Genomic DNA, 22,841 nt, shown 5'->3' on the forward strand with positions numbered 1-22,841 from the left:
CGTCTCTACTAAAAAATACAAAAAAAAAATTAGCCAGGCGTGGTGGTGGGCACCTGTAGTCCCAGCTACTCGGGAGGCTAAGGCAGGACAATGGCGTGAACCCGGGAGGCAGAGCTTGCAGTGAGCCGAGATCACACCACTGCACTCCAGCCTGGGTGACAGGGCAAGACTCTGTCTCAAAAAAAAGGAAAGAAAAAAAAATTAGCTGTGCGTGGTGGCATGCGCCTATAATCCCAGCTACTTAGGAGGCTGAGGCAGGAGAATCACTTGAACCTGAGGCAGAGGTTGCAATGAGCCGAGATTGCACCATTGCGCTCCAGCCTGGGCAACAAGAGCAAAACTGCGTTCCAAAATAAATAAATAAATAAATAAGCGAGCGTTACGACAGGCAGAAACTCAGGGATCCCATAATGGCCCTGCTTGCTACCTCCGCTTGCTCTTTATTTTGGGGGACAGATGCAGCCAGCTGGAAGGCTCAGCCCTCTCCACACTTCAGAACTGTTGGATTTATTGCGCCTGGGCTTCAACCCTGGCCTCTTCCTCCAGGAAGAGAAGCTAGTGACAAACAAGAGGTGGGGCTGCCGGGCCTCCGGCAGAAGCTCAGCCTCATCCACCTCCTTCCCTTGCCTGCTGGATATTCACGGAGGAACGCCCTGGCTTATGCATCGGGCTTCTGGAAAGCATGCTGGTCCTCGCATCAATAGTGGCAGATGCAACCAGAGGACAAACGGGGACCCCAATGTCCTTGCAAATACTGTTGGGGGGCCTATGACTAACTGAGTAGGGCAGACAAACTCCACCCTTCCAACTTCCGACCCTGAGTGGGATGTGGGCTTTGGTCCTGACACTTTTCCATGCGTGAGCGTTGGATTTCCTTTGGAATTACTGTCAAAGGAAGAAGAAAAAAGTTCAGCTCCTGCAATCAGCTGGTATCAGCTTCCGTCATAATGATATGTGACTCTGGTGGCAGGGGACTGACCCCGGGATGCACAGCTAGCTTGGTGATGGATGAGGGCGTCATCTGGACCACATGCACTCCCAAGGCAGGCTCCCCGGGAAGAGGGTTCTTGCACATCAACCTGGATAGATGCAACAGGACAGCTGCTGGGACGCAGAGGCCAAGCCCACCCATGCAATCTGAAACAAACTGCTTAATTTGCGCTATTGCCTACTTTGTTCAGAGGGAAGAAAGGTATTTTCCCCCTTTCACGGAAAGGTAAGGAGAAGTGAATTTATTTCTTTTTTTTTTTTTTTTGAGACGGAGTCTCGCTCTGTCGCCCAGGCTGGAGTGCAGTGGCCGGATCTCAGCTCACTGCAAGCTCCGCCTCCCGGGTTCACGCCATTCTCCTGCCTCAGCCTCCCGAGTAGCTGGGACTACAGGTGCCCACCACCTCGCCCGGCTAGTTTGTATTTTTTTAGTAGAGACGGGGTTTCACCGTATTAGCCAGGATGGTCTCGATCTCCCGACCTCGTGATCCGCCCATCTCGGCCTCCCAAAGTGCTGGGATTACAGGCTTGAGCCACCGCGCCTGGCCGTGAATCTATTTCAAGAGCTGATTTTTTGGCCAGGTGTGGTGGCTCAGGCCTATAATCCCCAGCACTTTGGGAGGCCGAGATGGGCAGATCACAAGGTCAGGAGATCGAGACCATCCTGGCTAACATGGTGAAACCCCGTCTCTACTAAAAAATACAAAAAACTAGCCGGGCGAGGTGGCGGGTGCCTGTAGTCCCAGCTACTCGGGAGGCTGAGGCAGGAGAATGGCGTAAACCCGGGAGGCGGAGGTTGCAGTAAGCTGAGATCCGGCCACTGCACTCCAGCCTGGGCGACAGAGCAAGACTCTGTCTTAAAAAAAAAAAAAAAAAAAAAAGAGCTTATTTAAAAAAAAATGGCATTGACATTCCCCCCTTCTAATGATAAAAATGATGTACGTTCATTGTAGAAAGTTAGGAATATACGGATGGTATAACGAGGAAAACGAAAACCTAGCTGTCAGCTCACACAGCATGAACTTTCTCCCAGCAAGTACTAACCAGGCCAGGCCCTGCCCAGCCTCTGAGATGAGAGAACGTTCAGCATGTTCACGGCGGCATGGCCACAGACCACAGCGGCAACTGCGCGTATGGAATTGGACTGACGGCTTTTTATTTATTATCATTAATTTTTGAGACAAGGTCTCACTCTGTTGCCCAGGCTGGAGTGCACTGGCATGATCACGGCTCACTGCAGCCTCAACCTCCCTAGGCTCTCCTCAGCCGGCCAAGTAGCTGGGACCACAGGCGTGCTAATATTTTTTGCGTTTTTTGGGGTAGAGATGGGGCTTCCCCATGTTGGCCAGGCCGGTCTAGAACGCCTGAGCTCAACCGATCCTCCCAAAGTGCTGGGATTACAGGCATGAGCCACCGTGCCCAGCTGACTGCTTAAGAGATCCCCTCGTCACCCACCACCACGGCCACATTTCTGGCTGAATATAGTAACATTATTGAACGACTGATTAGTGTTTTCCCACTAGTCAGTCTGGCCTTGAAGTCCTTGGCACAGGCAGGAAATGAAAGATGACCCAGGGCTAAATGGCGACCTCCAGGAAGTGGCCTCGCCACTGCCCGGCAGAGGTCCCAGGACTGAGTCAGAGCCACACAGCAGCCATTCCCTCGAGAAAGCCCAAAGCCAGTTTCTAAGGCTGCAGATCTCAGGTGCCGGCAGCACCCTCTCTACCGAGCCCCATTAGCATATCTCAGGGAGGAGGGTCTGAGCCCTCACTCCAGGGAAGCTGGGCAGCCACCTGGCCCCATTTGGCAGGCCTGCTCTGATCCCAGGTCACCGCTCCATGGGCCATCTCATCTATCCAGCACTTCCTGCCTGCCATCCACTCTAGAACGGAAAACCTGCTGTCGGCACACACTGAAGCAGCCCAGGAAGATGCCTTCCTTTCTCCGCTGGCCACCTCGGTTCCCGCCCAGACATTCTCTGGCTCTCTCCTTTCTTCAGCTCTTTTCTTCTTTTCTTTTCACCATATATCTCTCTATTAAATACCTTTCCAACATGGTGACGTGAGCCCTCACGTTCTTACAATCAGACCCAATGACCTCACACTGCCCTTTCCAACGTGGTGACGTGAGCCCTCACGTTCTTACAATCAGACCCAATGACCTCACACTGCAGCTATGAACACACTTTAGACCTCCAAACAAATACTCCCCAATATTCCCCACCGTATGATTTATAATAAAGTTGGAAAAAACTTCTATGTTCAAAAAATGAGAAAAATGGTTAAATACGTTAGGGCATCAATGTAATAAAGTATTATTTCATTATTAACATTTTATCTAATTGCAATGTTTGGACGTTGTTCAGATTCTGATTTGAAGAATCTATAAAAAATATCTAAAGAAAATTGAACGCCAGGTGCAATGGTTCACGTCTGTAATCCCAGCACTTTGGGAGGCTGAGGCAGGAGAATCACTTGAGCCCCAGAGTTCGAGACCAGCCCGGGCAACATGGCAAGACTCCCATCTCTACAAAAAATACAAAAATTAGCCTAGAGCGGTGGCACACATCTGTAATCCCAGCCACTCAGCAGGCTGAGGTGGGCGGATCGCTTCAGTCAGGGAGGCGGAGATTGCAGTGAGCCGAGAAGGCGCCACTGCACTCTAGCCTGAGCGAGAGTGAGACTCCATCTCAAAATACTAAAAAAAAAAAAAAGAAAAGAAAAGAAAATTGAAATCTGAGCACTAACTGATACTAGCACTATTAAGAAATTACTATTTCTTCAGGTATGATAGTAATATCGAAGTTATGTCTAAAAATAGAGTCTTATGTTTTAGAGACACAAACTGAAGTAGTTGTAGATTAAATTTTCTGTGTCTGAGGATTTGCTTAAAAGTAATCCTGAGGTGGGCTGGGCGTGGTGGCTCACACCTGTAATCCCAGCACTTTGGGAGGCCGAGGTGGGCGGGTCATGAGGTCAGGAGATCGAGACCATCCTGGCTAACACGGTGAAACCCCATCTCTATAAAAATACAAAAAATTAGCCGGGCGTGGTGGTGGGAACCTGTAGTCCCAGCTACTCGGGAGGCTGAGACAGGAGAATGGCGTGAACCCGGTAGGCAGAGCTTGCAGTGAGCCGAGATTACACCACTGCACTCCAGCCTGGGTGACAAGCGAGACCCTGTCTCAAACAAACAAAAAAAGTAATCCTGAGGTGGCCGGGCACGGTGGCTCATGCCTGTAATCCCAGCACTTTGGGAGGCCGAGGTGGGCGGATCACAAGGTCAGGAGTTCGAGATCAGCCTGACCAACATGGTAAAACCCCGTCTCTACTGAAAGTACAAAAATTAGCCGGGCGTAGTGGCAGGCACCTGTAATCCCAGCTACTCAGGAGGCTGAGGCATGAGGAGTGCTTGAACTCGGGAGGCGGAGGTTGCAGTGAACCAGATCGTGCCACTGCACTCCACCTTGGGCAACAGAGCGAGACTCCATTTCAAAAAATAATAATAATAATCCTGAGGTAATGGCGTTGTGGGCAGATGGTGAGAGGAAACAAGACTGGCTTTGAGTTGATCCTTGTTGAAAGTGAGTGATGGGAGTGTGGAGGAATGTTACATGGTTCTCTATACTTTGATATGTACTTGTTAACTTCCTACGATAAAAACTTCTAAAGAAAGCATATGAAAATGTTAAAAGTAACCTTGTATCATACAATAAGATGGACTTGGAATTCATGAAATAAACATAAGCCCTGTAAAACTGGAAAAGAGAGCAAGACTCTGGCGTTCAAGTCCTAAGGTGGCTGAAGAGACCACAGAAGCAGCTCCACCTCTGCTCCTCACTGGGTGGGCGAGGACAGCCCCTTCTCCACGGCCCTGGCCTCCAGCCCCGCAGGGCATCAGCCTGTGTGAGCACCCAGCAGACGCCGCTGCACTGAACCCTGCGGGCTTTCCTTCCTCTTCTTCTTGGATATATTAGCTCCTAATTCCAAGTGTTGGATATGGTTGTGGTAAATCTTTTAAAAATTCTCTCAAAGGCCAGGCGCGGTGGCTCAAGCCTGTAATCCCAGCACTTTGGGAGGCCGAGGCGGGCGGATCACAAGGTCAGGAGATCGAGACCACAGTGAAACCCCGTCTCTACTAAAAAATACAAAAAATTAGCCGGGCGCGGTGGCGGGCGCCTGTAGTCCTAGCTACTCAGGAGGCTGAGGCAGGAGAATGGCGTGAACCCAGGAGGCGGAGCTTGCAGTGAGCCGAGATCGCGCCACTGCACTCCATCCTGGGCAACAGCGTGAGACTCCATCTCAAAAAAAAAAAAAAAAAAAAAAAAAAAAATTCTCTCAAAAAGCAATATAGTCAATGGTTATGTGATAATGATCATGAATTTACTCCCACAGAGAATAAGACAGCTGTTGTATTGTTAGTGTGTGCCTGTGGCTGGGGACAGGCTTTTCAGTGTCAGCATCACACACTGAAGTCCATCCAACAAGTAGGTGGAAAGGCCCATTACATGCCCTGGATGGCCCGGGAAGGAGCCAGTGCTGACAGAGACCCAGCCCCAAGACACGCATGCTGAGTCTGCTGTCCTGCCACACTGGGGCATAGGGGAGAAAAAAGCAACATGAACCTGTAAAGGAACAACTGGCTACTTGCTACAATGTGGGAATGTTTCAATTATGTGCAACAAAATTAGTAAATGACATACTGTAAGTAGACAACATCACCTATCTCTCTAAAAACTGACACATTCAAATTGGTCTGATCACCTCTTCAAATTTCCCCCTTTCAGGTGGCCCTTATCCCTGGACTCCAGGAGGGGGGGGTCCTGGACAGGCTGCGCCACCCCCTCACCCCTCCTCCCCACACTTACCTGAGGAACAGCCCTTCCAGGTGGCTGCGTGGCTTCAGGTGTGAGGAGTCCAGGATGCAGGGCAGGGAGTGACGCCTGGGCAGAAACACAGTCTCACCTGGATGGACCGGCGGGATGGTCTGCAGGGACACTGAGTACTTTTCCACCAGCATCCTGGCAAGGGAAGGGACAGGAGGGCCGGGTATCAGCAGATGCACCTTGGCCTGAGGCACGGCCATCGGCCCAGGGAAGGACAGAGGGGGCCCGGGGCTCCCTCCCTCGCAGTCCTTACGGCAGACCAGGGGGACAGCGCCACCTGCTGATGGAAGAAGAGCCCACCCGGGCACGCAGGAGCCCTTCGCTCTCCCATCAGTAAGGCCCATCCCTGGCTCAGGGCACCAGTCCCGGAGCCAGAAGACCCAACCCCACCCACTGGCTCTGTCAGGTCAGACTTTTCACTCGCGGCATGTCGACAATGCCAGGTACGGAAGGTGAGTCGGGAATGGACCACCCAGGAAGGGCATGAACAACCCACGGCAATCCCGTCTGGTGAGTGGACAGAGAGGCCTACAGGGCGGCTCCATAAGGGCCCAGGAGAGGAGCGCTGGGTGCGGCCACGGTCAGGGAGGGCGTCCTGGGAGGGGCAGGAAGGCTGGCAAGCAGGCGGCATGGGTGTGGGCGGAAGCAGGAGGGTCTCGAGCCCATATGAAGGAGCCCAGATTCTCCCTCAGGGCCGGCAGTCCTCAATCTCCAGGGCTCTGAGAACCACCCAGGCAGCTGCTGCAATGCAGATCCCGGGACCAGCCTGGCCCGGCACAGAGAGTCTGATTTAGTGGAGGGAAGCTGGCCCCATGGACAGAGAAAGAATGAGGAGAAGGGATACATTGCAACAGTATCAGAGAGAGGTGAAAACTGTCAGGACTTAACAACCCATTGAAATGCGGATGGGGAAAAGGGAGGCAGGGAAGATGTTTCCCAAGAATGAGCTAAATCTACATAAAGAAGGATCGGCAATGTGGCTGAGCCCAGTAAGTTCATGGGTGAAAACAGCAGCAGAGGCTGTGTGTGTGTGTGTGTCTGTGCACACACACACAAGCCTACACACATGCATGGACACGGACGTGCGCAGACACGTGCAATGCCCACCCCCAGCATATGACATATCCCACTACGACTGAGGGTCACCCCAGGGAGCAGAATCAGAGGGAGGGGAGAGGAAGAGAAGGCAACTTCTTCTTTACTTCATGTAAGTGTGTTCTGCGCGATTTTACAGCAATATAACACACATTTAACAACAGGAACAATAAAATACAACAAGCTCTAGACACTGCCTCTCTTCCTCTCATCAAGAGATGGCCCATTCCCTGGTCCCCAGCCAGGCCCACTGTTTGAGACAGCAAACCCAGGGGCGGAACAGCCCAGAGGCCCCCTTAGGATCTGGACATGAGCAGCTGGCACTGGGTGTGGCGTGGCGTCGCCTTCGGCCCACCAGCCTAGCACATGGAACCTGTTTCACTTTCTGGCTAAGTGACCCAAAGTAAGGCCCTGATACACGTCACAGGGTGCTCCTGAGAATGAAATGGCACAACAAACGGGAATGATGCAGCAGACCCGGGAGGACTCTGACCCTGGCAGGCTTCTGAAAGCATCTCACCAAACCACCACATAAACGGTAAAACAAGTTCTTCTTTGGTTCATGTCTTTGCCATTAAGAGTTTTGTATCTATTGCTTGTTTTTTAGTCTGAAAAAATGAACAAATGATTAAAAGCCTAGGCCAGGTGCAGTGGCTCAGCACTATGAGAGGCCGAGGCGGGAGGATCACCTGAGGTCAGGAGTTCGAGACCAGCCTGGCCAACATGGTGAAACCCCATCTCTATTAAAAATACAAAAATTAACCGGGCATGGTAGCCGGCACCTGTAATCCCAGCTACTCGGGAGGCTGAGGCAGGAGAATTGCGTGAACCTGGGAGGCGGAGGTTGCAGAAAGCCGAGATTGTGCCACTGCACTCCTGCCTGGGTGACAGAGCAAGACTCTGTCTCAAAGAGGAAAAAAAAAAAGGGAGGCTGAGGCAGGAGAATTGCTTGAACCTGGGAGGTGGAGGCTACAGTGAGCCGAGACCGTGCCACGGCACTCCAGCCCTGGCTGGAGACTCTGTCTAAGACAAGGAAAAGAAAAAGAAAAAGAAAAAAAGCCTGTAAGAACCAGGCTAATCTATAAAGGGGTCCTAGCCCTGTCCCTAAAACCATCTTTTAAAGGGACTTCTGTGATGCTGGCTGTAATGTATGTGCATTATTAGGAGTCCTGAGGCGACTCTTACACATCTAATTGGGGATTTCCTGTGCAGCCTAGAGCTGAGAATAAAGGATGATGTTGTGGTTTAAGTATCTGCCTCTGCCCCAGGCTCAGCACACACACAAGGTCTTTTAACTTTAAGAAATGGAGAATTGAGGATGTCACCCATTCAAGATGCAAGCCGAATTGTGAGAGCATGCACAGATGCTCGCTCGCGACTGTCAGGGGTCCTTTCTGTGACGGGCACTTGTGGCAATTAGATGACGCCTTGTCTGGCAGGCGGTGGTCAGCCCCCACCCTGAGCACCCCTTCCTGACCTGCACCCCCTTCCCTGGCCCTATTCAGGGATGGAAGAGGCTGCTGGCTTTGTACACTGGTGAATGACTTTTGTAAAGCCGAACAGTCCCATCCAAATGATCCCACATCAAAACCACCACCTCAAAGGGGCTGTTGTCAAAGAGGCTTTCTCAAAGCAGCACTGGAAAACGTCACGCGCCCAGCGCATTACCAGCGTTTTCCAAGCCAGGACTACCTTCTGCGTTAAGCTGGTTGCACACATAACTCCCTTCCTCTGAGCAGTTTCTTTTTTTTTTTTTTTTTTTTTTTTTTGAGACGGAGTCTCACGCTGTTGCCCAGGCTGGAGTGCAGTGGCGCGATCTCGGCTCACTGCAAGCTCCGCCTCCTGGGTTCACGCCATTCTCCTGCCTCAGCCTCCTGAGTAGCTAGGACTACAGGCGCCCGCCACCGCGCCCGGCTAATTTTTTGTATTTTTAGTAGAGACGGGGTTTCACTGTGGTCTCGATCTCCTGACCTTGTGATCCGCCCGCCTCGGCCTCCCGAAGTGCTGGGATTACAGGCTTGAGCCACCGCGCCCGGCCCTCTGAGCAGTTTCAAAACATCCAAGCCATGACTTCGGAATGCTGGAGGTACTCGGCAGGAAGATACAGAGCTGGAAGAATTACTCTTGCTGCAGAGATTTAGGTTTCAAAAGGTTTGATTCCATGGTTATGCAGCTAGTGACTGGAGAACCTGGAAACCAATTCCATGCACCTCAGCTCAGAGAGAAAGTTGCTTTCATCAAATATAATGCTGCCAAAGTGCTCTTGCCGAAGAAGGCCTTTGGCCCTAAACACACTAATTAAATTCAGGCTTCATGCCCCACCATGTCCATCCACATGCTTCCTGCAACATCAGACAGGAAGCAGCACCTGCCTTGTGGGAGTCCATGTGGGACTCCATGGCCGGCTGCCTTTCCCTGGACCTCTGGGCAGTGTGCGAGGAGCTCTCTTTGTCCATCTGGGACGGCTGCTCAAATCGCAACACATTCCCAAACTTTCACTGTAAAAACTGGCACCAGTCAGGAGGCAGGGGTCCTTCTAACTTGGGCCAGGCAAAGTACACCGTGTAGGCCGAGTCCTGCGTGGGGCCTGTTTCTGCAATAAGGGCCCACTGCAGCACAGCCATGCGCATTCATTCACCCAGCGTCTGCAGGAGCCTCCTGCCGCAGCAGCAGAGTTGACACAGACCGCCTTGTCCTCAAGGCCTAAAATATTTGCTATTTACAAACTTTTCACAAAGTTTGCTGATCCTTGATTTAGTTAAGAGATGATTATCAGGCTGGGCATGGTGGCTCACGCCTGTAATCCCGGCACTTGGGGAGGCCAAGGCAGGCAGATCACTTGAGCCCGGGAACCCAGGTGTTCAGGACCAGCCTGGCCAACATGGCAAAACCTTGTCTCTACTAAAAATATTGCTGTTTTGTTTTGTTTTTCTGATAATTTTTTTTTTTTTTTCGAGATGGAGTCTTGCTCTGTTGCCCAGGCTGGAGTGCAGTGGTGTGATCTCGGCTCACTGCAACCTCTGCCTCTTGGGTTCAAGTAATTCTCATGCCTCAGCCTCCCTAGTAGCTGGGATTACAGGCACGCGCCACCACGCCCAGTTAATTTTTGTATTTTTAGTAGAGACAGGGTTCAGGGTTTCACCATGTTGGCCAGGCTGGTCTCAAACTCCTGGACTCAAGTGATCCACCTGTTTCAGCCTCCCAAAGGGCTGGGATTGTAAGACGAGAGTCACTGTGCTCGGCCCCGGTTTTGTGGCTTTAAATGTCACCCGTACACAGTGACTCCCAAGCTTGGGTCTCCAAGTAGCTCCCTGATCTCACCCCAGGATGCCCCAAATGAACCCCTGATTCCAAGCCCATCCCACCTGCAGCGTGTAGGGCACTCAGTCTCCCCCCATTTTTTTTTTTTTTTTTTGAGACGGAGTCTCGCTCTCGCCCAGGCTGGAATGCAGTGGCGCGATCTCAGCTCACTGCAAGCTCTGCCTCCCGGGTTCACGCCATTCTCCTGCCTCAGCCTCCCGAGTAGCTGGGACCACAGGCACCCGCCACCGCATCCGGCTAATTTTTTGTATTTTTAGTAGAGATGGGGTTTCACTGTGTTAGCCAGGATGGTCTTGATCTCCTGACCTTGTGATCCATCCACCTCGGCCTCCCAAAGTGCTGGGATTACAGGCGTGAGCCACCGCGCCCGGCCTTTTTTTTTTTTTTTTTAAGAGATAAGGTCTTGCTGTGTCACTCAGGCTGGGGTGCAGTGGTGCGATCATAGCTTACTGCAGCCTCAACCTCCCAGGCTCAAGTGATCCTCCTATCTCAGCCTCTCTAGTAGCTGGAACTACAGGCATGTGCCACCACATCTGGGTAATTTAAAAAAAAACGTTTTAGGAAAGACGAGATCTTCCTATGTTGCTGGGGCTTAAACTCCTGGGCCCAAGCAATCCTCCTGCCTCGGCCTCCCAAAGTGTTGCAATTATAGACATGAGCCACCGTGCGCAGCCTCCCCTATTTATCTAAAGATAACTCCAATCTTCCAGTTGCTCAGACCCAAGCTGCCGGGGTCCCTTTTGATTCCTTTCTCCTATACCTTCCAACCATTTGTCAGCAAATCTTGTCATTTCTACCCTAAAAATACACCCAGAATTTGCCCACTCTTCGGCGTCTACCCCATCCTCAAGCACCATCATTACTTTTGGATTCCCGCCAAGGCCTCCTCTGCTCCTGATCCCTCTCTTCTGCCCTGGCCTCCACACCTAACTGGTCTATCCTCAACACAGCAGCCAGAGGGTCCTGTGCAGACACGTGTCCGATTAACTCAGAGGAAAGGCTCCAAGAGCCAGTGCCTAACCTTGGTCTCCCCTCACCTCCTATCCCCCACCAGCCCCCTCCTCCAGGCTCCCACACACCAGGTGCGCTCCCACGGCAGGGTCCCTGGAACTGGCTCTCACCTCCTCGAGGTGCTACTTAAAACACCTGCTCACAAGGCCTTCCCTGAGCTCTCATCACAGCCCACACCCTTCCCAGAGCCCACATCCGTTCATCATCAGAGCCCACATCCTTCATCATCAGAGCCTAAATCATCAGAGCCCGCACCCTTCCCAGCACTCCTTATGCCCCCAGCGTTAGCCTCTCTCAGGAGCCTTGTGGCACAGCTTCACTGATCTCACTCACTGCTTGTCTCCGGAAGGAAAAGCTCAAGCAGTGGGAAGGCAGAGATCCGTCTGGTTTTGTTCCCGCCACATCCCGAAGCTACAGCAGAGCCTGGCACATGGTTGGCACTCAGTAAATGTCGGCGGGGTGAATGGATGAACAGATGGACAAGGGGGTGAATGGATGGCGTTACAAGCTTTATGTTTGTGTCTCCCCAAAATACATGTGTTGAATCCTCACCCCCAGGGTGAAGGTATTAGGAGGTGGGGCCTTTGGGAGGTGATGAGGCACGAGGGTGGAGCCCGCATGAATGGGATCGGCACCCTTACGAAAGGGCCCCAGAGAGCTCTCTTGCCTCTTTCTGTCACGTGAGGACAGAGACTTAGGCAGTCTGCAACCTGGAAGAGCGCTGTCACCAGGCCTGACCCTGCTGGCTCCCGGGTCTCGGACCTCCAGCCTCCACAACTGTGGGAAACAGACTTCAGCTGCTCAGAAGCCACCAGTCTATTGGCCTTTGTTCTAGCAGCCCCAACAGACCAAGACAGATGGAGAACAGCGTGCCCTGAAGACGGATTCGGTTGTGGTCCTGGGCATCTCTGATGCTTCTAGGTAGAGATGAAGCCAGCCCTCCCTCCAGCCAATGGCTCAATTAAATCAGGGCGCCCACTCAGAGCTACCTTCTCTTCTCCAGTCAGGGGAAGATGAAAAATCTCACATGGTCATAACCTCCCCGTGAAAGCAGATTTCATTTAGACTGTGGTTTTGTGTAGTTATTTTCCCAAGAGATCTGGTTCCATGAATTTGGGCAGATAATCGGGGCAGAGCAAGCTGTGTTTTATGATCCCTGCGTGGCAAAGGCTCAAATGAGACCCTGATGCACAGTGATGAGGCATTTCTCGAATCAATGAACGGATGTGGCTTTAAGAAAAGAAGGTAGCTTTAGAATTCACAAATAGTCCACAAATTGCTGGACCATTTTGGTCAAAACTCTGTCCAAAACCAGAGGGGGGCTGGCACCTTGGTCCTTCCCCTTCAGAGGCTGGTGCCTCTGTCCTCACCTGTCCCTCACCTGTGCTCGGGTGTGAGTGGCACTTCATCTTCATCAAGATCCAAGGAGTTGAGATTGAGACACTCCTGCAGAAGCAGCCTCTCGCGCTCCTGCTCCAGGGCCTGTTCCCTACAGGAAGTTGAGGGCCAGAGTCGGGGGTCGGTGTTGTTCCCCATTGTGCAGCCCTGTCACTGGGCTGCAGGGATTCCCACCAACACGGCAAGACCTCGGGGCCAGAGGGCCGCGCCGTCCTGGCTGGTCTCCCTGCAAAGCCGCTCACACAGATTTTTAAGGCAATGGGGACGGGTTGCGTTACATAGACTGTGCTTTCCCCAGATGAGCAGAGAGGAGCAGGCGGGCCAGAAAGAGACGGTTCTCACCACACAACTCCCAATGCATCTTTACTTGTGCACCCTTTTTTTTTTTTTGATACCAGACATCACTGTGTTGCTTAGGCCAGAGTGCAACGGCTTTTCATAGACATGACCAAAGCGTACGACAGCCTCAAATGACTGGGCTCAAGCGACTGCCCACCTCAGCCTCTCAAGGGACAGCAGGCAAGCACTCGGCTTCACTCTGTTTTTTAACACACCAAGGCCGAGGGCTAGCCCTGCTGCTCCTCAGCCACGTGACCAGGAAAGAGCTTGTGCCCTGGCTGTTCGGCATCCCCGATACCTGCATGGCCTGACTGCAGCCACTTAGGGCAGTCCTCTGCTCCGACTCCTTCCCTTTCTCTCCTTACCCTTCCCGCCTGGCTCCTGGGGCTCTGTTTTCCACCACTAGCCCCTGCGTGCCTCACTTCCTCTTTCCACTGGCTCCCACAATAGGCCCCACACACCTGTTACCTAGCCAGAGCCCCGACCCTCACCCTCCTCCCGCCCTGCAAACCAACGCAGCCTTCCTTGTCCTCGCGCCCAGGCTGTGGAGAGAGCCCTGGGAGCCTCCCCAGTCCCTGTCTGGCCCCTCCAGGTGCCCATCCTGGCTGTGCCCATGGGTCCTCAGTTCTCTAACATTTTCTCTCCACCCCAGGCCTGTTGTGAGCTCAGATCCTGCTAGCCAGCCACTCACTGAGTGATTTCCAGCTGAATGTGACCGGGCCCCTCCAATGACCCGTGTCTACCACCCAGGCCACCAGACCCACCAGAAGCCCCATCGCCCTCCTGCCAGGGGCCTCCTGGCTGCGAGCCCCATCCCAGGCCCCCTCAGCCCCCATCACTGTACCTCTCTTGCCCTTTCCATCCCTTCTCCATATGCAGCCTGCACTTTCTTAAACAAGAGAAAACATATTTCTGCCTGCTTCAGTTTCTCCCACAACTCAGCCTTGGGTTCAACAAGGCCCCTCAAACTCCAGCCCCCTGCACATCTTATTTCGGCTGCATCTCCTGCCTCGCCCCTCCAACCCCTCTGCACTGAGAATGTGGGTCCTGGCCGGCACAGTCTGTCTTACCCACCTTTACATGTGCAGTCATCCCCCTCCTGCCAAACCAAACTTTTCCTGCAAGGTTCAGTGACAAGGACACATCTGGGAGCCTTTTCCGACTCCAAGTTAGGTGTCACTCTTCTGGGCTCCTCCGTGGCGATGAGACAGTGTGGGGAGTATGAGATCATTACGCTAAATTGCCAGGGAAGCAGAGGCTGCGCCGTCAGCTCCACTACCCAGAGCCTGGTGCGGCGCAGCACACAGCATGCTGTGGACTAAATGTCTGTCTTCCCAGAATCCCTATGTTGAAGCCCTCTCCCCAGTGTAGATGTATTTGGAGTAAGAAAGTAATTAAGGTAAAATGAGGTCATAGGACGGGCCCTGATCCCACAGGATTAGCGTCCTTAAAAGAAGAGACACTGGAGAGCTTGTGCTCTCTCTGCCACGTGAGAGGACACAGCAAGAAGCAAGAGGCTGGGCGCGGTGGCTCAAGCCTGTAATCCCAGCACTTTGGGAGGCCGAGACGGGCGGATCACGAGGTCAGGAGATTGAGACCATCCTGGCTAACACGGTGAAACCCCATCTCTACTAAAAAAATACAAAAAACTAGCCAGGCGAGGCGGCGGGCGCCTGTAGTCCCAGCTACTCGGGAGGCTGAGGCAGGAGAATGGCGTGAACCCGGGAGGCGGAGCTTGCAGTGAGCTGAGATCCGGCCACTGCACTCCAGCCTGGGCGACAGAGTGAGACTCCGTCTCAAAAAAAAAAAAAAAAAAAAAAAAAAAAGAAGCAAGAGAGAGAGCCCTCACCAGGCACCGACTGACCAGAACCTCAATCCTGTGCTGCTGGCCACCAGAACTGGGAGAAATAACTGTTGTTTAAGCCCCAGTGTGTGCCATCCTGTTACAGCAGCCCGAGCTGACCAGCACAGAGCAGGACCCTCCCAATGCCAGGCACACCAACAAGCAGTCACGAGGAGGCCCCAGCTGATCATTTTCCTGCCAATAATTTCAAGCGTCTACTAAATGTACATCACCAAGCTGGGCACCGTGGAAATCTATAGGCATGGTCCCTTCCCTAACGTACAATCTAATGGGAGAAAATCTACTGAGGTGAAGGAGCTAAACAACGCAAGTCCCCGGGTCGGAGGAGCCCAGAGGGGCTGCACAGCAGAGGCAGATGACATGACTCCATGGCGGGGCAGAGGGGCAGGAACAGACTGAATAATAATTCATCCCAGTGCATGAGGAGCTCCCTGCCAACAGGGCTGGGAACCCTGAGGAGGGTCAAAAGAGAGGGCATCAGTCCTCCCACCAGGAGAGCTGGGTGTTCCCGAGTGGCATTGCCCCCACCCACACTTAACTTCTGCAAACACAATAGACATGCACTGAACAAAAACAACACGACACAACAACAGGACAGGACAAAGACTTAGGAAGTGTGAATAACCTGCTCACGTGCCATCAAATAGCGTGCCCCCATGAAGACGACCCCTGTCAGTCCCCAGCCACCTGTACCTCCCTAGGGATTTCCAATCTCATTAGAGGTGACTGCTGCCTTCAGCACTGTCTTTGGAAACCACTTAGGGCAGACAGGGAGAGAGCTAGTTAGAAGCTAATATGCGGGGAGAAGGCAAGTGTGAAACTCAGAGTGGATGGGAAAATGGGCAAAGCATGCCTGCGTGCTGGGGAAGAAGGTGGCAGCAGAAATGTTAGGAAGTCCCGTCTGCCCAGCATGACCCTCCAGCCACAGCCAGGCTGTAACCCTAAGCCACAAAGTGGTCTGCTTTTCCACTTTCCTCTCACGTAACCCTTGAGTGGGAGGAGACACCCTAGGACTGGCAGGAGTTGGGCAGAATGGAGCCAAAGTGGAGAGGGGACCCAGAAGGAGGGCTCTGATTGTGGTAGGAGTCTGGGGGCTCTCTGCCTTGGTGATGTCACCCCCTGCCCTGGCGACCGTCCCCCGTGCCTGTTACTGATCAGAGCACACAGGTCAGGCTGAGTCTGGGTGGGAGGCTGCCGCCCTCTGAGCAGACTCTGCAGTGAGTCCCGGGACTGCTGCCAACCCTGCAGAAACAAGCATCCCACGACAGGCCGCGCCCTGTGCTCACCTCTTCTCCTGCAGTAAGTAGTCCAGGTTGTTGAAGTAGCTTCCTGAGACCCTCCAGGATAACTGGAGAAACAGGACGTGGGAATAAGGACGACAGAGAAGGACAAAGATAGAGGGGAAAAAAATTAAAAAAAAAACTCTATTAAGCCCTTCATTTATTTTGTTTGCTTTTCTGAAAAAATACTATGTTCACATGATTAAAAAATCAGAAAGTATAAAGGCGCAGGGTAAAATGTCTCCCGGCCCCACCCCCAGCCACCTGTTCCCTCCCCACAGGTGCCTACAGGACGGGCATTCCTCGTGTGCTTTCAGAGACACTTCACACAGAGACAGCAAACAGTACCGCATCACAGGTGCCAGCACATCCCACCACACAGCCTATCGTGCACCAGGCTCTATCCTGCACCATACTCTTCAATCTCAATGATCTAACATCATTCCCTACCAAAGCCAAAGAGCTTCTCTCCCCGTCCCCTTCCCCACTGTGCCCCTCCCCATTGCCCTCTCCTCCTCTCCCTCTCCTCTCCCTCCCTCTCCCTCTCTCCCCCTCTCCCCCTCTCCCCCACTCCCTCTCTCTCTCTTTTTCTCCCTCCCTCTGTCCCCCTCTCCCTTCTCTCTCTCAGGCTGTGACAAACAGCTGAAGCCCATTCTTAGAATAAGTGTTCTCCATCCACGGCCTGTAAACGCCCCGCGGTCTACAGAGCAGCAGGAGCTTACTCCCAATTTGAAGTTCATCACCGAAGTTTCATTTAGGACTCCCCATCCACTGGACCAGAGTCGGCTTGAGTCTCTGCGGACAACCAAGCCCAGAGCTCAGCTCTGAGATCCCTCCGTGCTCTGGGGCCATCACCCTAACCTCAGCCATGAAAGCCTCAAGGGGACCCATGAAATGGCATCAAATTTGGTGCCACCCGAAGCCATCTGTCAGCAGGAGTTACGGGTGGAGACACAGGGCGAGGTGCATCCTGGCCTTGGGGGCCTGCGCTTCCAGCCATGAAGGCCCAAGGGCTGAGGGGGGATGGTCAAGGGGAAGTGGCTGAGGAAGGGCAGCTGGGGCGTGGCTGAGGAGGGGGTGGCCTGGGGTCACTGTAAAGGGGTGGCTAAAGATGGGTAGCCAAGGAGGAGAGGCCAAGGGTGGACACAGGCTCACCTCTGGGGCTGCAGCCTGCTGGCTCGGGCCTGCCGTGTTCCAGAACAGCTTCTCCGGCAAGGCCAGGCCCCTCTTCGGGTCCAAGTCCAGGTGTTCCTGCTCCGACTCCTCGGGCAGCTCACCGGCCAGTCTCCTCAGGCCCTGGGGGCCCGACACACCCACCCACCTCTGGGCCAGGGCCTCCTGACTGGCCTGCAGCACCCTTGGATTGAGGAACTCCACGGGCGGGGGGCTCCAGTCGGTGGGAAACGTGTCCCCGGGCACCTGCATCTTGGGCTTCTTCGGCGACGTAGGAGCTGGAGCCGAGGCAGGGCTGCAGGGCCGCCGGGCAGGGCAGCGGGGCCCCTGGTCCAGGGGATGGTCTGACAAGCCATCCTCCAGGCCGGACAGGGGGATGGGCATGGTGGCGGCTGCCTGCACCCCTGCAAACAGGACAGAATACTGTGGTCCCCCTGCCCACCTGCCACCGTCCCAGACGTCAAGCCACACTGGGTAAGGAGAGGAGCAAATGGGTGAGAGAACAACTTGGGGTTGCTGCGGGAAGGATGCAAGGGAAATCCTTCTGCCATGGGCTCTCCATTTCCTCTTGCCCCCAAACCTCAGTGGGGATTTACCTGTGCAGGTGAGAGGCGCCTACCTTCTCTCGGAGGAAGTGCTAGCACTGTCTCCTGGGGCTCAGCCATTGGCAAGCAGTGGGACATCTGTTCTGGAAGGAAGTGCCTGTCAGGTGAGGTGAACCTCCAGAAGAAAGCTAAAGGTTCTAAACCCTGTGCTTCCCACAGAGGAGGGCCTGGGCCCACTGTGCTCAAGAGCGATTCCCTCTCCAGGTCTGCCCTGAGGACTGGCCCTCCTGATCCCACCAAGGTCGAGTTGCTGAGATGGAGGGAACAATCTGACTTCTCATTTCAGGGACATGACAGGCAAATATGAGGACATCAATTTTTTTTTTTTTTTTTTGAGATAGAGTCTCACTCTGTCGCCCAGGCTGGAGTGCAGTGGCGCGATCTTGGCTTACTGCAACCTCCACCTCTAGGGTTCAAGCGATTCTCCTGTCTCAGCCTCCTGAGTAGCTAGGACTACAGACACGCACCATGGCACTCAGCCAACATCAACATTTTTCTAAGCCCATACAAAATTAAAACCAGCAACTGGGCGCGGTGGCTCACGCCTGTAATTCTAGCACTTTGGGAGGCCGAGGCGAGCGGATTGCCTGAGCTCAGGAGGTCAAGACCAGCCTGGGCAATACAGTGAAACCCCATCTCTACTAAAATACATTAAAAAAAATTAGCTAGTCATGGCGGCATGTGCCTCAGTCCCAGCTACTTGGGAGGCTGAGGCAGGAGAATTGCTTGAACCCAGGAGGTAGAAGTTGCAGTGAGCCGAGATGGTGCCACTGCACTCCAGACTGGCGACAGAGCAAGACTCTGTCTCAAACAAACAAACAAACAAAAAACCCAAAAACAAAAACAAAACCAAACCAGCACAGCTCAGCAGAAAAGCTATGTTCTGAGATGACGCCCCACCCATCTTACTTACTTGGTGCCACCCTGTAAGTCTGTCTGTTCACAAGGTGTGGGACAGGAATGTCTGGTTCCTGCCATTTCCCAAGCACCAGCACAGACCTGGCCCACGGGAGGCATCTGTGCATTTCTGCTGAATGAATGAGTGATTTAAGAGGCCCTGGGGCTGGCCCAACAAGCGTTCTCTGGTAGGAGGAACTGCCTGCCTGTCTCCAGTCAAGATGGACCATGCCACTCACAGAGACACCTCCCACTGGATCAGGCCCAGGCTCAGATAAACTGCAACACAGATGAAAGGCTAATAAAGTGTCTAATGATCAAAGGAAACAGCAATTTACAAAAAACAAATACCAAGATTCAAATGCAATAGTGAAAGAAATTCAAATCAACATGACTATGACATATGGTCAATAAATAGTTAAAACATTAAAATTTTACAATAATGAGGCTGGGTGTGGTGGCTCATGCCTATAATCCCAGCACTTTGGGAGGCTGAAGACGGTGGGTCACCTGAGGTCAGGAGTTCAAGACCAGCCTGGCCCACATGGTAAAACCCCATCTCTACTAAAAATACCAAAAAAATTAGCCAGGCATGGTGGTACACGCCCGTAATCCCAGCTCCTCAGGAGGCTGGGGCAGGAGGATCACTTGAACCCAGGAGGTGGAGGTTGCAATGAGCCGAGATCGCGCCACTGTACTCCAGCCTGGGTGACAGAGTGAAACTCTGTCTCAAAATTAATTAATTAAAGATATAAATTATAATCTCCAGGGTAATTACTATGGAAATAACTTTAAAATATACACAAGAGGGGCCAGGCACGGTGGCTCACACCTGTAATCCCAGCACTTTGGGAGGCCAAGGTGGGCGCATCACGAGGTCAGGAGATTGAGACCATTCTGGCTAACACGGTGAAACCCTGTCTCCACTAAAAATACAAAAAATTAGCCGGGCATGGTGGTGGGCGCCTGTAGTTCCAGTTACTCGGGAGGTTGAGGCAGGAGAATGGCATGAACCTGGGAGGCGGAGGTTGCAGTGAGCTGAGATCATGCCACTGCACTCCAGCCTGGGCGACAGAGCGAGACTGTCTCAAAAAAAAAAAAAAAAAAAGGAAACGAGGAGGCAATTAAAACAATACACTACAAGAAAATAAACACAAAAGGCGGCATTAATGGAAGGAAAAGAAAAATATATAGAAAACAAATAGCAAAATGGCAGAAGTCACTCCTTATCAGTAATTGGTTTAAATATAAATGGATTAAATTCTCTAAACAAAAGACAGAGATTGGCAATATAGATTTAAAAAACATGATTCAACTACCTTATGGTATCTAGAAGAGACTCACTTCATATCCAAAAACAAAAATAGGTTGAAAATGCAAGTATGCAAAAAGATTTTCCATGCAAACAATACTAAAAGAGAGCTCGGTTAGTTACACTAATATCAGACTTAAGTGACTTTAAGTCACACAGATAAACTTTAAGTCAAAAAGCACAAGAGACAAAGATATTATATATTGACGCAAGAATCAATCACCGGCCGGGCGCAGTGGCTCACGCCTGTAATCCCAGAACTCTGGGAGACCAAGGCAGACGGATCACTTGAGGTCAGGAATTTGAGACCAGCCTGGTCAACATGATGAAACACCATGTCTACTAAAAATACAAAAATTAGCTGGGCTTGGTGGCATAAGCCTGTAATCCCAGCTACTCAGGAGGCTGAGGCAGGAGAATCGCTGGAACTCGGGAGGCGGAGGTTGCAGTGAGCCTAGATTAGCGCCACTGCACTCTAGCCTGGGTGACAGAGTGAGACTCTGTCTCCAAAAAAAAAAAAAAAAAAAAAATAAGACAGATCCAATCATCAGGAAGCTATAACAGAGATGTCAGTATGTCAGTCAAAGAACAAAAAATTTCCATCAGATTGGCGAATTAATTCCAGAGTTCTACTGTATAACATGACAGAATAACATGTATAGTATGTATAGTTATGTGCTATGTACAGTTATGTATACTAAATACATTGTACAGTAATATATAGTATTCTTGAAAATTGCTATGAAAGTAGATTTTAAGTATACTGGCCAGAAAAAAATGGTTAGTATGTGAAGTAATACATATGTTAATTAGTTGGATTTAGCTATTCCACAATGTATGCATACTTCTTTCAAAAATTGTTTTAATTGATGCATAACACATGCATATATGGGTATATTGGGGGTACATGTGATAATTTATACAATTTGTAAAGATCAAATCAGCATAACTGGGATATCTATCTCCTTAAATGCTTGTCTTTTTGCTCGAAACATTCCAATTATTCTCTTCTAGCTATTTTGAAATATACCATAAATTACTGTAAACTAGCCGGGCGCGGTGGCTCAAGCCTGTAATCCCAGCACTTCGGGAGGCTGAGACGGGCAGATCACGAGGTCAGGAGATTGAGACCATCCTGGCTAACACGGTGAAATCCCGTCTCTACTAAAAAATACAAAAAAACTAGCCGGGCGAGGTGGCGGGCGCCTGTAGTCCCAGCTACTCGGGAGGCTGAGGCAGGAGAATGGCGTAAACCTGGGAGGCGGAGCTTGCAGTGAGCTGAGCTCCGGCCATTGCACTCCAGCCTGGGCAACAGAGTGAGACTCCGTCTCAAACAAAAAAAAAAAAAGAAAAAGATTACTGTAAGCTATAGTCACCCAACACTAAGTCTAATTTATTCTATCAAGCTGTATATGTGTACCAATTAATAAATCTCTCTCTCTCCCATCTACACATTTCAAAACATGTTACAATAAATGTAGCGTAGTTTCCCCTTATCGATTTCACTTTCCACTTTCAGCTAACTGCCATCAATCACAGTCTAAAAATATCAAGTGCAGAAGGCCTGCCTTGGCCTCCCAAAGTGCTGGGATTACAGGCATAAACCACCACGCCCGATCTAATATCCTACTTTCAATAATAAAACAACTACACAGAAGGCCGAAAGTAGGGGAATTGAACACCGCTATAAACCAACAGAAAACTTTACCCCACAACAGCAGAATACACATTCTTCCCAAGTACACATGGAATAATCTTCAGGACAGACCACACGGTAGGCCATAAAACAATTACTATTATTTTTTGGCGGCGGGGGGGAAGACAGTGTTACTCTGTCGCCCAGGCTGGAGTGCAGTGGCACGATCTCAGCTCACTGCAACCTCCGTCTCCCAGGTTCAAGCAATTCTCCTGCCTCAGCCTCCCAAGTAGCTGGGACCACAGGTGCCCACCACCATGCCCGGCTAATTTTTTATATTTTTAGTAGAGACAGGGTTTCACTGTGTTAGCCAGGATGGTCTCAATCTCCTGACCTCATTGGCCTCCCAAAGTGCTGGGATTACAGGCATGAGCCACCATGCCCGGCCAAAACAATTCTTAGTAAACTTAAACATTGAAATCATAGAAAGTATCTCCTGACCACAATAAAAATTCCTAGGTATAATATCCAAGAGAACTGAAAACAAATATCCACAGCAGCATTATTTATAACAGCCAAAAAGCGTAAACAGGGCTAGGCAGAGTGTGTGGCTCATGCATGTAATCCCAGTATTTTGGGAAGCCAAGGCAGGCGAATCACTTGAGGTCAGGAGTTCAAGACCAGCCTGGCCAACATGGTGAAACCCCATCTTTACTAAAAATTAAAAAAATTAGCCGGGCGTGGTGATGGGTGCCTGTAATCCCAGCTACCCAGGAGGCTGAGGCAGAACTGCTTGAACCTGGGAGGCAAAGGCTGCAGTGAGCTAAGATCACACCTACTGCACTCCAGCCTGGAGGACAGAGGGAGACTCATTTTCAAAAAAAGAAGAAGAAATTAAAATAAAGAAATACATAAAAACTTCTAGAGAAACTCAACGTGGGCCGGGCACAATGGCTCATGCGTGTAATCCCAGCACTTTGGGAGGCCGAGGCGAGTGGATCACCTGAGGTCAGGAGTTCGAGACCAGCCTGGCCAACA

At 51.6% G+C, this 22,841-nt stretch overlaps 1 protein-coding gene across 1 annotated transcript in view; it reads right to left on the bottom strand.

Moving 5' to 3' along the window:
• FAM178B (family with sequence similarity 178 member B) overlaps positions 1-18,037 on the bottom strand; it is a 100,734-nt gene extending 82,697 nt beyond the window's left edge. The window contains exons 1-5 of the mRNA XM_015433175.4: positions 17,973-18,037; positions 17,336-17,757; positions 16,187-16,248; positions 12,681-12,788; positions 5,855-6,007 (exon numbers count right to left, since the gene is read on the bottom strand). Of these exons, the coding sequence (XP_015288661.3) occupies positions 5,855-6,007; positions 12,681-12,788; positions 16,187-16,248; positions 17,336-17,757; positions 17,973-18,036 (809 nt within the window). The 5' untranslated portion in view covers position 18,037. The remainder of the gene's footprint in view (positions 1-5,854; positions 6,008-12,680; positions 12,789-16,186; positions 16,249-17,335; positions 17,758-17,972) is intronic.
• Positions 18,038-22,841: the final 4,804 nt, after the last annotated feature.

This window comes from Macaca fascicularis, chromosome 13, assembly GCF_037993035.2.
Source record: "Macaca fascicularis isolate 582-1 chromosome 13, T2T-MFA8v1.1".
Classification (NCBI taxonomy): domain Eukaryota; kingdom Metazoa; phylum Chordata; class Mammalia; order Primates; family Cercopithecidae; genus Macaca; species Macaca fascicularis.